The sequence below is a fragment of the Sinocyclocheilus anshuiensis genome, unplaced genomic scaffold, assembly GCF_001515605.1.
Source record: "Sinocyclocheilus anshuiensis isolate Anshui unplaced genomic scaffold, SAMN03320099.WGS_v1.1 scaffold470, whole genome shotgun sequence".
In the NCBI taxonomy this organism is placed as follows: Eukaryota; Metazoa; Chordata; class Actinopteri; order Cypriniformes; family Cyprinidae; genus Sinocyclocheilus; species Sinocyclocheilus anshuiensis.
In genome coordinates, this window is record NW_015542341.1 from 43,697 (window position 1) to 56,502 (window position 12,806).

Sequence of the window (12,806 nt, forward strand, 5' to 3'; positions counted from 1 at the left end):
TACAGTATATATATATATAATTATGCATGCTCATTTCTCCTATTTTTACATTTATATTACCACTTTCATCATCTAACGCTTAATCTTTAAAAAGGCTAATAATTTAATAACACTAATCTCTGTTTTACATACTGTACATTGAAATGTTGTGATGCCTAAATTCACTTGTAGCGTTTAAATTGTATTTATTTATTTAATTGATTGATTGATTTACAAAATAGAAAAAGAATTTTAATATTGGCCATAAGATGATGATAATTTATGTATAAATATAAAAATAGGTTATCCCTACTAGGTGCATCCCTGCATTTTTTACTGTAAAGATATGGCTTTACACCAAAATTATGATGAAACTGATCCAAACTAATACTAAAATTACTATCATGAACCCAAATGTGCTTACCTCAGTTTCCCTGCCCATTCAGTGATATCTTAAATACTTGACAATGTGTTTAAATAACAAAGCCCATTTGTCCTGGGATTTTGGATTAGCCTTTTTAGAGTCTGGCATGGAGACAATTGCAGGGATCAGCGGGCTCTATTAATTCCTATTCTGTGTTCTTTTATCACAAAAAGGGTGATAAGGTTTTAATTCTTCTGTGTCTGACAATATGGGCCTAATGGTTTTAATCTCAAATTGAATTAAACTTGAACTTTTCATATGTTTACAACACACCAAAATACATTTCTATTAAATATTTAGGAGACTGTTATGTACTGAACTACAGAATGGCCCGATGACTTAATCCTTTTGCAACCGGTCAATTCTGTGGCTAGGCACTTAATTTTTAGTGTCTAAAAATGAATTAGCTATCTGACAGCTCTTCATCCTGCTGGCACACCCAATTGCCCTCTAAATAGCAAGCAAAATGTCTTTCCTTTCCGGTTTTGCCTTTCTCCATTTCTCCCTAATCTGTGACAGATTAATCAGAGGGATTGAAGAGTGCATGCTGGGTAGGGTGTCCCCCTTGAGCACACGATATCTGTACTGTCTACCTCATCATGCATGATTGAGTACAGAGCCAAAATCTGATCACAGAAGCATATAATCAGAGATTACTTATGCTTTTAGTTTACATGTCTGTCACTTTATTGAAATTAGTACCGGTATGTTTTTTTTCATGCTTTGGATTGATGTCGTTATCTAGAATGCAAGAGTTTCCTAAAATAGTTTTATATAAAAATAATGCCTTATATAAACTGTCTCTTATGTGACAGTTTGTTCACATAACAAACTGAACTGTGCACTGAATACCTCTCCTTTTGTTCTTTCCTGTAGGTTATTACTCTGGAGGGCTGGGTGGACATCATGTACTTTGTTATGGATGCTCACTCCTTCTACAATTTCATCTACTTCATCCTCCTGATAATAGTGAGTGGCTTTGGGCTGAGCTGGGCAGACCTGGACACGTTTATGAGAGCATTACCTGAACCGTCACCGACCAGACAGACTGCCTTATACTGGCTCTGATGTGTCAGACAGGCTTAGACAGCTCACAAGACAAAGACAAGAGAATCATATTTTAAATATTTTTGAAATGACCATGTTTTTTAAAAAACAGTTGTAGTTGCAATGTCAATAACATACTGTGAATCATGTTTTGTTTAGCCTAGGAAATGGATTATTGTCAAGATGTTTTAAATCTGTCCAGGAGATGCATTTCCTAAAGGGATAGTTTTTAAAGGGATAGTTCAGCCAAATTTCTGTCATAGTTGACAGACGTAAACTTCATTGTCACACAGATTCATATATAATGTTGGATATACAGTATATCATATCCAACTTTATCCGTATATGTACAGTATACTCATGTGAAGTGATATATACTTTATAGCAAATCTCAACTGCTTGACTTTTATTTCGTTGCAGAATATAACTATATTATCACCCAGCTCTTTATATAAAGTTGTATAAGCATGTGTATTTACAGCATGTCTCAAAGGCTTGATTGCTTATATCGCTGAAAATGTAAGCTACTGTATATTATTATACCCAGCTCTAATCTGCTAAATTTGACTATAAATCATGAAGATATTGAAATATTATAAACATCGACATCATGACTTTCTGTAAAGCTGCTTTGAAACAATGTCTATTGTGAAAATCACTATACAAGTAAATTTGACTTAAAGGGTTAGTTGACCCAAAAATGAAAATTAGCCCATGAAGTACTCACCCTCAAGGCATCCTAGGTGTATATGACTTTCTTCTTTCAGACGAATCCAATCGGAGTTATATTAAAAATTGTCTTTGCTCTTCCAAGCTGTTTAATGGCACTCAGTCGGGTGTTGCAGTGCATCAATCCAAAATAAGTTAAATAAAGCGCATCCATTCATAATAAAAAGTGTCTCACACAGCTCCGGGGGGTGAACAAACATTTTGCTTCATTTGCTCCTGTTAACAAACGTTGGCTGCGCAACGCCGACATCTTACGTGTACTTCTTACTTTTGAGCTAATTTGCTACATACGTCATCCTCCCGGAGCTGCTTCCGTGTACAACTGTTGGCGGTTAGATTAAAGTTAGATTAAGTTAGATTAAAGTGATTATTACATTTTGAATATAGATATTTTTCTTACAAAAACGCATCGATTCGCTACAGGAGGCCTTTGTTCACCCCCCGGAGCCATGTGAGACACTTTTTATTATGAATGGATGCACTTTATTTCACTTCTTTTGAACTGATGCACTGGAACACCCGCTGACTGCAATTAAACAGCTTGGAAGATCAAAGACAATTTTTAATATAACTCTGACTGGATTCGTCTGAAAGAAGAAAGTCATATACACCTAGGATGCCTTGAGGGTGAGTAATTCATGGGCTAATTTTCATTTTTGGGTGAACTAACCCTTTAAGTTGACTTGATTTACTCAATGTCATGTCTTTCAAAACCTGTATGACTTTCTTCTGTGGAACACAAAAGAAGATATTTTGAAGAATATTGGTAATCAAAAACTGTTCGACTTTCATTGTATGTACAAAAAAATAAAAAACAAACATTTCTCAAAATATTTTATTTTGTGTTACACAGAAGAAAGCAAGTCATACAGGTTTGGAATGATGTGATGGTGAGTAAATAATGACCGAATTTTCCCTTTAAATGTGGCATTGTTCTGAACTTCCAATCTGTTAATTTCAAATCCTATTAGTACAGAATATAACCATCGATTGTATGCTTGCTATTTTTATCATGCCATCTTTTCTTGTTGTTACAGTAACAATGTTATTAATGAGCAGTGAAGCTCTCTCTGTTCATGGTCTACTCCACTCCCTCCACTGTTTTTCAGGTGGGCTCATTCTTCATGATCAACCTTTGTCTAGTTGTCATAGCGACACAGTTCTCTGAGACCAAGCAACGGGAGAGTCAGCTTATGAAGGAGCAGAGAGTGCGCTCCAGGTCCAATGCCAGCACCCTGAATAGCTTCTCTGAGCCAGGAAGCTGCTACGACGAGCTCCTCAAGTACCTAGTTCACATCATCCGCAAAGGCACCAGGCAAATCGGCCACCTCATCCGGGCTGCCGGGCGCCGTGCAGGCCTGCGGATCTGTGCTTCTCCGCCGCTGGAACCACCGCCCACGAAAAGACGGCATCAGAAGCAGCGCCAGGGATCCATCCGTCCCGTCATGCACCATCATCATCACCTCCACCATCACTACCATCTGGGCAATGGGAGTGTCCGAACCGACGGGGGCAGAGAGGGGGACAACCAGAGTTCCCAAAGTGCCAATGCCAACAACTCTGGGCATCTCATGCTACCTGTCATTGTCCCTCAGCAGGAGCCCTTTTGTGGGTCTCTGGGCCCCAGTGGTGCAGAATCAGTGCATAGTGTTTATCAGACTGCGGGCCACCTTGAGCCTCTGCGCTGCAGCCCCTCACCTTCTCCCATGGTGTTTCAGGCATACAAGAGGAACTCAGTGCCATTTGCGGCTCCAGTACATAAGAACTACCCCACGTTACAGTCATCTCTGGCCTTAGAGCAGCTCAGACAGAGAATCCTGGAGCCAGGAGGCAGTTGCACTGCTAGTGTCCTTACCAACCTAAACATCCCCCCAACTCCCATCAACACCTCACAGTGCCTGGTGGAGACACAAGGTCCTCCTGGTAAATGGATTTTAAATGAATTACTTGAGCTGAAATTCAAAAATTCATGAAATTCAACAGCTGGATGTGTGAAACACAAGAGTTGAGAGTAGGGCTGGGCAGTATGAACAAAATGAGTAATTTTATATATTTTTATGTTGTGTTTTGTTCATACCATCACGGTTACACGATGCATTGCTAGAAATTCAACCCTGAAATATCTATTCGATAATTTAGATAGAGACTTGTATACTAATTAAGTGAAATGATTAGATTTTACGTTTTTTTCAGAACAAATGAATAAATGTATTACATTCTTAAAATATTAAAATAGATTAAAGCATTTTTTTATTTAAATAATTGAAATTTACTTTTAAAAATTGAAAAACTTTTCAATTGAAAAAAAAAATAGAAAAACTTTACAAACACACACTATTACTTACTCATACTTACTATTACAATACACCTTACAATTAAAATGGTAGTTTAAAAAAAAAAAAATGTATAGATAGATAAATAATTATTTTATTATATTTATTTTGTTATATTTATTTTATTTATATATACTGTGCGAACTGTACACTATAATAAAATACGTTTTGCTTTTGTAAAATTGTCATTTACTTTGACATAGTAGCGAATATTGGAAAACAAATTAAAAAAGAGACAGAAATAGACATTTGTCTATGCATCATGTGCTTTTTCTTATACATTTCAGGCAAGATCATCTTTAAGGATGCGCTCATGAATTGCAGTGGCACAAACTTAGACACAACTTTGACCTTTGACCCTGAGACATGTCCGTATTGCGCCAAAGCGATGGCCAACGACTCTGAGGGAGTGGATGGGAATGAGACGGCAGACTCTGACAGTGAGGGCGTGTATGAGTTCACACAGGATGCCCATTATCGGGACAGCAGAGATCCCAACAGGAAGAAGAAGCTGTTTGCATTAGGAGCTCGGGCAGCAAAGGTGGTCCATTTCTGGAGGCTGGTGTGCGACACGTTCCGTAAGATTGTGGATAGCAAGTACTTTGGACGAGGAATAATGATCGCCATTCTCATTAACACACTCAGCATGGGCATCGAGTACCATGAGCAGGTTAGTGCACGTCTCTATGCTGTTCTCACTGATTTGATATCTGCAAACCCTCATTTATAAGATAAAGTTATGTTTTTGCCTCAGAGTTAAAAAAAGAAAAAGAAAAAAAAGGTCATTTTAACTATATCTCTCACTTTATTTCCACATAATTGTGTCTTTATATCTCACAATGTGCTTTTATACCACAAAATTATTGCTCCTTTATTTCTAGTAATGATTATTTTTATATCTCACAATTGCGAATATTTCTCGTAATTGCAACTTTATATTATTTTCACAATTATGTATTTACTTGTAATTGTGCCTGTAAAATTGTGGCTTCAGACACTACTGTTCAAAAAGTTTGGGGTCAGTAAGATATATTTTTAAAAGGAATTAATGCTTTTATTAAACAATGATACATTTAATTGATCAAAAGTGACAGTTAAGACATTTAAATTAAAATGTTACAAAAGATTTCTATTTTAAGTAAATGCTGTTCTTTTGAACTTTCTAGAAGAATCTAGAAGTATCAACCGTTTTCACAAAAATATGAAGCAGTGTTAATTTAAAGTGTTAACTGTTTTCAACACTGATAAAAAGAAGTGCTTCTATACAATAGAAATCATCCAAGCCCTTTGCAGCAGTGTTAAGGAATGAAAGACTTTCCATATGCACCATGCTTTTGTTGTTTACCAATGTGTGGTAATTCGCCATACTAGAGAATGAGCACGAGTGTGAAGGCTGAACTGAACAGAGAGGGCAACTGGCACACATCTGAAATTCATTGCACTGTGTTTACACAGTCTGCTCGCATGCTTCACAGTCTTCCAGATCCTTTGGAGGGCACACACCGCAATTCATGCCCGCCTGCAACGACCCCCCTTGCTCGTGATTGAAGTCGTAACTCAGGGCTTTGAGGTGTACAACTAGGAAAATGATCAGTATTTTATGACACATTGTAACTTTGAAGGATGATGAATTCCTTGGAGTGAGAGTTTGAGTTTTGTATTTTTCTCAGAAAATGGTTGATTCTCAGACAAGAAAACAACATTCATCATCACTTACTCTGATTAGAATGATTTATTCTGGTGATTTGAGAGTAAATGTAAATGGGAACATCTGCTGGCAACCAGGAGCGAATATGTGGGCAATGTAAGAATTTTGGTCCTCGGCCTTGTGAACTCAAGCGGCCAAAAAGTGAATGTTTTATTAAACGCAGAGTTTGTACGATTTTTAAAAAAATATTATTGAAAGTCTCTTATGCTCATCAAGGCTGCATTTATTTGATCAAAAATACAGTAAAAACAGTAATATTGTGAAATATTACAACTTAAAATAACTGTTTTTATTGTAATATATTTTATATTTTCAGCAGCCATTACTCCAGTCTGCCATGCGATTTTTCAGAAATCATTCTAATATGCTGATTTGGTGCTGAAGAAATATGTTGTGTTTTTATTGATGTTGAAAACGGCTTAAACGGGTCATGAACTGCCTTTTTTATTATTTTGTACTGTTCTCTGTAGTCCACTTATAATGTTATCAAGATTTTTACAATACAAAACATAATTTAGAATTTAGACTTTTGAATGGTGATGTATATTTGGAGGTGTAAGTTTGGTGGACCTGTAACAAAATAAATATGCACACATACGTACACGGATGGCATTCCCCTCCCCCTCAGGACTTCAGCTTCTTTTGTCTCTCCTCTTGTTTTCTTCCCTGTAAACTCCTGGGGAATTTTGGCAGTGAACATTGTCTTTATGAAGCGGTCCATCTGGAGAATTGGAGACTGAGATAGAGCAAGAATTTGGATGCAGAAGGTCACTTGGGTTTTTTGATCCTTATAAAACATCCAATCTGGCTAATTGCATCTGTTCCTGTTTCACATTCCTGAAGCTTCTATTGCCCTTTGTCTTTCATAATTGTCTGAGCTCCTCTCTCCCAGTCACTGACATCCTGCATCACTTTTTAAACCCACTGTGGAATGAAGAAGCAGCTCTCGACTGCAACAATTCCAGCTTTGTTTATCGTTCCTGGGCTTGAAATGTTGCTAGTAGGGTTCAAAATATTATTTGATGTTGTGTTGTCCAGTTTTGGTATTCCATTGTGCGGCACAGATGGAAAAATCACACATTGCTGGATGAAGTTAAGATCAAGTGGAGTTTCACAGAGTGTAGCCAAAGGGGAATGTGTGAATGACTGAGTAAAACAGGCAGAAGAGGTTGCAGTACGTTGATCTGAGCAGTGTTCTGTGCGGCCTCCTTCAAGACTCTGCTCTGTGTTTCTTGGAGAGGAGACATGTTGATCGCTTGATCTTATGCATGAAAACCTTACAAAACCTGACCACATGGCTGCTATTTACAGAGCTGAAACGTGTGTTTTTTATTTAAGAGGTTAAATATAAATCCACAGGCACATCTCCATCTCTCATTCCATCAGTTATCATGTTCTACCTTTAGCCCAAGTTTTTCAAAAGCTCTTCAGCCCATTCGGTTTCTTTTATTTCTTGACTTTGTTGTTGTTTCCCTTCCATTTCGGACTATATATCTGTCAACTCTTTTAGCCAGAAAGGGATATTTGCTTCCATAGCTTTTAGGATTTTACTCAAAAAATTGCAACCAAACAACTAATGCTTGTGGACACTACTACTAGTACCATAGAAATGTTGGTAATTAAAAAAACAAACAAACAAACAAGCAAATCTTTTATGCTCACCAAGGCTGCATTTATTTTATTAAAATTACAGTAAATCTGTAATATTGTGAAATATTATTACAATTTTGGAAACATTTCTTATTTTTTTAAAGTTGAAAACAGTTATACTGTTTAATATTTTAGTATATTTTATTCTGTGATAAATTTTTGTCAGGATTATTTGATGGATAGAAAGTTAAAAAAAATAATGTTTATTTGAAATGGAAATTTTAAATTGAAATGTAAAAGTCTTTACTGTCACTTTTGATCAGTCTAATGCATCTTGCTGAATGAAAGTATCGTTTCTTAAAAAAAAAAAAAAAATCTTACTGACCCCAAACTTTTGAACAATATTGTAATATTTATGGATAAGTGTCTAGCTGCTATTGTTAAACAATGCAATGAATTCTATAGTCTTCCATATCCTTAACTGCTTTAGGAAACAATTAAAATTCTAATGCAGCTTATTATTAGCAAAGTTTTTCATTTCAGATCTGCCCAGACTGTTTGCAATTATGAGCAATTTTGCTGTATCATAGGCCAAATTAACTGCAGTTTATTTTTGCAAAATTCATATTCAAAATAAATTGATTTTATTTTTTTTCAACAATATGACTCTCCCTTCCATGAATATGAATTGATGTCTCAAGGTTATATAGCTTTTTCTTATTTTTTTGTTTTGGTTGTAAGTTTTAAATCTATTATTATTATTATTATTGAAATCCCATCTGTTTTTCAGTAGGCGTATCTTTGTAAAAGTGTTGTATTTGTTTGCACCAAAAAACAGTGTGTTTGATTGCCTTTGTTTGATTTGACCAACTCTATATCACGTCCAGTTCATATATATTTTGAGTTGGCTAATTCGTACGAATTTGTACGACCTCACTCGTACGCTTTTGTACAATTTCTGTGATGGTTAAGTTTAGGGGCGTGGTTAGGTGTGATCCTTGGTACAAATTCCTATGAGTTTGCCACCTCGTAAAATACGTAAGATTTTTTCACAAATCATATGAATTGGTACAAGTGAGGTTCTTACGAATTCTTACAAATTAGCCACCTTGTCAAATATGAATTGCCGTGTGATTGGGTTGGTTTTGACAGATTTTGAGGTGCTTTCAATTTTCAAATCAATTTATGATCTTTCAAAATCAGACATTTAAAACTGCTCAACCCCATGTTGTGGTCCAAGAGAAGCTATGCTTCATGTACCATGCTTATCTATACCCTGTTTTTCAGCTACAAGTATCTTGTTGACACATACTTGTAGGTGAACTTTTTTAAGCTCTTAATCTTGAAGTTATGAAGTCCTTTAAGCTTCCCATACTTCCCTGCAGACTGGCAGTGCAGGTTGTAGCAGTCTGGTTCGTGTGCTTGTGTAGAGAGGAGGATGTTACTGCTCAAATGGACACATCTCATCCCTCTAACCTGTACTATGAATTAATAAAGGACTTTGCCTTCAAATAAGAAGTTCAGATTTTCAGCATCAATTCCACACAATTCCAAGCCACTGTGCAGTACCCAATCCCAATATGCATCTCTGCTGGGAATCTCAGTCTGTCTTTCAACCTCTTACTCCCACTCTGCCCCTTTTCTGCTTCCTTTCCCTTCCTAATGTGCTATTGGGGCATAATGGTTATTGTTATTGTGGCTATGAAAGTTAATGAGTACCGAGGGTTGCTTGCTTTGTTTCAGGACTTGCCCTGGGACTTCACTCAGTCTTTGTAATGGCACTTAGGCCTTACAGTATTGCAGAAACAGCAATGATCTCCTATCCTCAGATAAGAGGATGTATTATGTGGGTGTTTGACTGCATGGGTTTACCCTAATATGAAAATGATCAATAAAATATCAATTTGTGTTATATGACTAATTTGTGTGAGGAACGAAATGTAAAGAATTATGAGCCCTTGGCACATATGCAGCTCCAACTTCCAATAGGCAATACATAATGGGGTCTTTAAAATGTCAATGTTTTCATCCACTGCACATCCACCTCAAGCATTTATTTGCTTTAGACGAGAACTTCTTACTAAGTGAATTTTTAGTACTAAGTTTAAACTGTTATGTGGTGAACCTTTTAGCTTGTCTACAAGCCATTTGAGCTGTAATGAGGTTACGTAATGAGAGGAAATGAAACCAGCTAGTTTATGCTACAATGAAACAATCTCAACTGCTCATCATGACCTTCAATTACTTCAAACTATTTCTTTTTTCGTTGGATGTAAAGCATGTACTCGTCATTGTTGGTAATGAGGGATCACATCTAATACTTGGAAAGTGACCACCACAGCCATGTTCTTTGCCAAGGGAACTTTTTTTTTTTTTTTTTTGAAGAAAACCACTTCTTTTCTGAATGTAAATAAATAAATACATAAATTAATAAATTGTGTATAATTTTAATAATTATAAAATTCTAATTTAATATTTTATTACAAATTATTTTATTAATATTGATATTATTATTTCAAATAAAATCTGAACTTTTGTGCAGAGGACTTTTGTTTTCCAGGTTTAAATACAATTCTGAATGTCATATTTTCAGAGTGGACCCCAGTGTATATATCCTAATGGCACAGTTCTTTGTTTATAGGAGCTGTATAATTAGGTAAAGAGACTCTGATATTGTGTTTGCCATGCGCTGGAATGAGCCGCAACTGATAACGGCATGCAGCTGCTGAGATATGGCCCATTAAGAGCAGTTAATCTGAAGAGAGTTCTGAAGTTCAGGTTTGTCTGAGCTCCCTGTCTGGATGCTTCTCATCAGCCCAGGAGGTTACATAGTATTTTTGACCCATTTAAGTAAAATAACCCATAGTAGGCTTACATGCTGGATCGTAATATACTTCGTTTTATACATGTTCCAGGCATAGAAACCTCTAACTGGAAATGTTTTGTAAAAAAAAAAAAACATTTTATCAAAGCATGTATGCAGAATTCACCATCAGTCTTCAGGCTCGGCGTTCCCAGAAAAACCACTCCTGCATAGATTTGTGTGTGGTGTACTCTTCCCACAAGTGGTCCTGATTTGAACCAAAGGGCCTTACCCAATGAAGAGGCCAAGTGCAAGCTCCTGCTGGGTAGACAGTGCCCAACCCTGGGCTGCTCTGATCCAAAAACAACTAAAAAAAACCTGTTGGCTTTCTTACCTCTGTGAAACACCTCGACAGCCACAAATAGCCCCACACTTCATCATCGTGCTCCACGAACCACTTCTCAATCTGATTAGATTACGTTTAATTCTATTAGCTAATATAGATGTTATTTTTCATTTCATGCACAGTATGTAATTGTATTTTTTCCTCATTACTTTGCGGAAACAATCATCTCGGTAAAACAATTACATATGTTTTTGTCATCATTTAAATCTCTGAAGTTCAGTGACCTGTTTAAATGTCTCTTAAAATCACTGTTAGTTTTCATAGGAAAATAGTTGCGTGCTTGGGGATGTTGTGTTTTGTTTTCAGGCGTTTAAGACTCTGTTCAACCCAGCTAGCCGTGATGTTTCAAGAATGTGTTATGCGTGCTGGGTCTCTTGCCCAGTCTCATTTTTACAATCGAAAAAACTGAAGAGAAATATGAACCGGCCCATATGTATCTCCTTTAATTCACCCGTGCCTCATAAAAAAACAAAACAAAAACAAAAAAAAACTCTCTTTCAGCATACCGAACTATCAACAACATAAATTACACCAGGGAATCTGCGGTTCTTTCTTTGTAGTTCACCTGTATCTGAGCTTTAAGTTCAGCCTGCAGTCGTTCAAGACAATACGCTTTAATTAAACAAAAGAACAGTGAGAAACTTGGTGTTTGTGATGTCAAAAAGTGAATCCCCACGTTAGTTTATCTAGCACAGTCTGCACCGCGAGCTATTAGGAAATATGAGGCCATGTGTTCTGTTTAATTAAATGAGAACGAAATATGACCTGGGTCCTTTGGAGTTGAGCAGATTCGTAGGTTTTTAGATCATATTTTTCTTATGTAACTTCTCAACTGAGATGGTTTGTGAGTCTGTGAATCAAATAATCATGCTGGCCAAGGAGATTGACACTTCTGTAGTTCTGTAGTCTGTAGCTGCTTTCAATGATCTATACAGATACATGCATTGAAACAAAATCTATTTTCTTTAATTTTAATGTCTTTGATCTGAGTGTTTTCCCCCCTTGCTTTATTTTAATTAGTAATTATTATTATTAACATTTCAGTGACCGTGTTTGCTTAATAATGTTTTAACTAGAGCCCGACCGATATATCGTTTTGCCGATATTATCGGCCGATATGAGCCTGTCGCCGATATGAAAATTTTTTTTACAGAACATATAATGCAGATAAAATGCTTGAAATGGTGTAACTTAGTTTGTCCAGCAGAGCGCGCTCCATTGTTTGCTACTGGCGACCTGGATGAAACGCTTTAAAGCTTAAGTCTATGGGAAACCATTGAAACTTTGAACAGCCATATCTCCCTAACGGCGCGGCGATTCCACACCAAATTCGGGGGATCCCTTCAGCTCGAGGAACCCTCTCGAACGCGAATCGAGTGTAGGTCTAGAGGCCCTCTTTCGAATGAGACCACCCCTGCGTCGATAGCCTGCGGGTTCGGGAGTTACGGGTGGTTAAATTCGCGGTCCGGCGCCGACCGATCTAGCGATCCCGGGGAGCTACCGACGCGCGGAGGGTGGCGTTCACATTAAACATTGACTGTCATTCTTCATTCACCTGTTTCTCATTGTTTCTCGTTAAAATTAATTAAAGTAATAGTGTAAATTACATTGCTAATTTCATAGAATAGCACATTGTAACGCAGTGTTACAATGTGCCCCATCTGCGCAACTGGAATTTAAAACTGGTTAGTGTCTTCTGTTCATTCATAATCATTAAAAAACGATCTGAACTGATAAATAACAGATTGGAGATTAAAATAATAGCAGATTTGTCTCATTTTAAATGA

At 36.8% G+C, this 12,806-nt stretch overlaps 1 protein-coding gene across 1 annotated transcript in view; it reads left to right on the forward strand.

The window, feature by feature from the left end:
• LOC107691213 (voltage-dependent T-type calcium channel subunit alpha-1G-like) overlaps positions 1-12,806 on the forward strand; it is a 135,060-nt gene that overhangs the window by 23,481 nt on the left and 98,773 nt on the right. The window contains exons 5-8 of the mRNA XM_016489712.1: positions 409-424; positions 1,280-1,372; positions 3,289-4,102; positions 4,800-5,182. Of these exons, the coding sequence (XP_016345198.1) occupies positions 409-424; positions 1,280-1,372; positions 3,289-4,102; positions 4,800-5,182 (1,306 nt within the window). The remainder of the gene's footprint in view (positions 1-408; positions 425-1,279; positions 1,373-3,288; positions 4,103-4,799; positions 5,183-12,806) is intronic.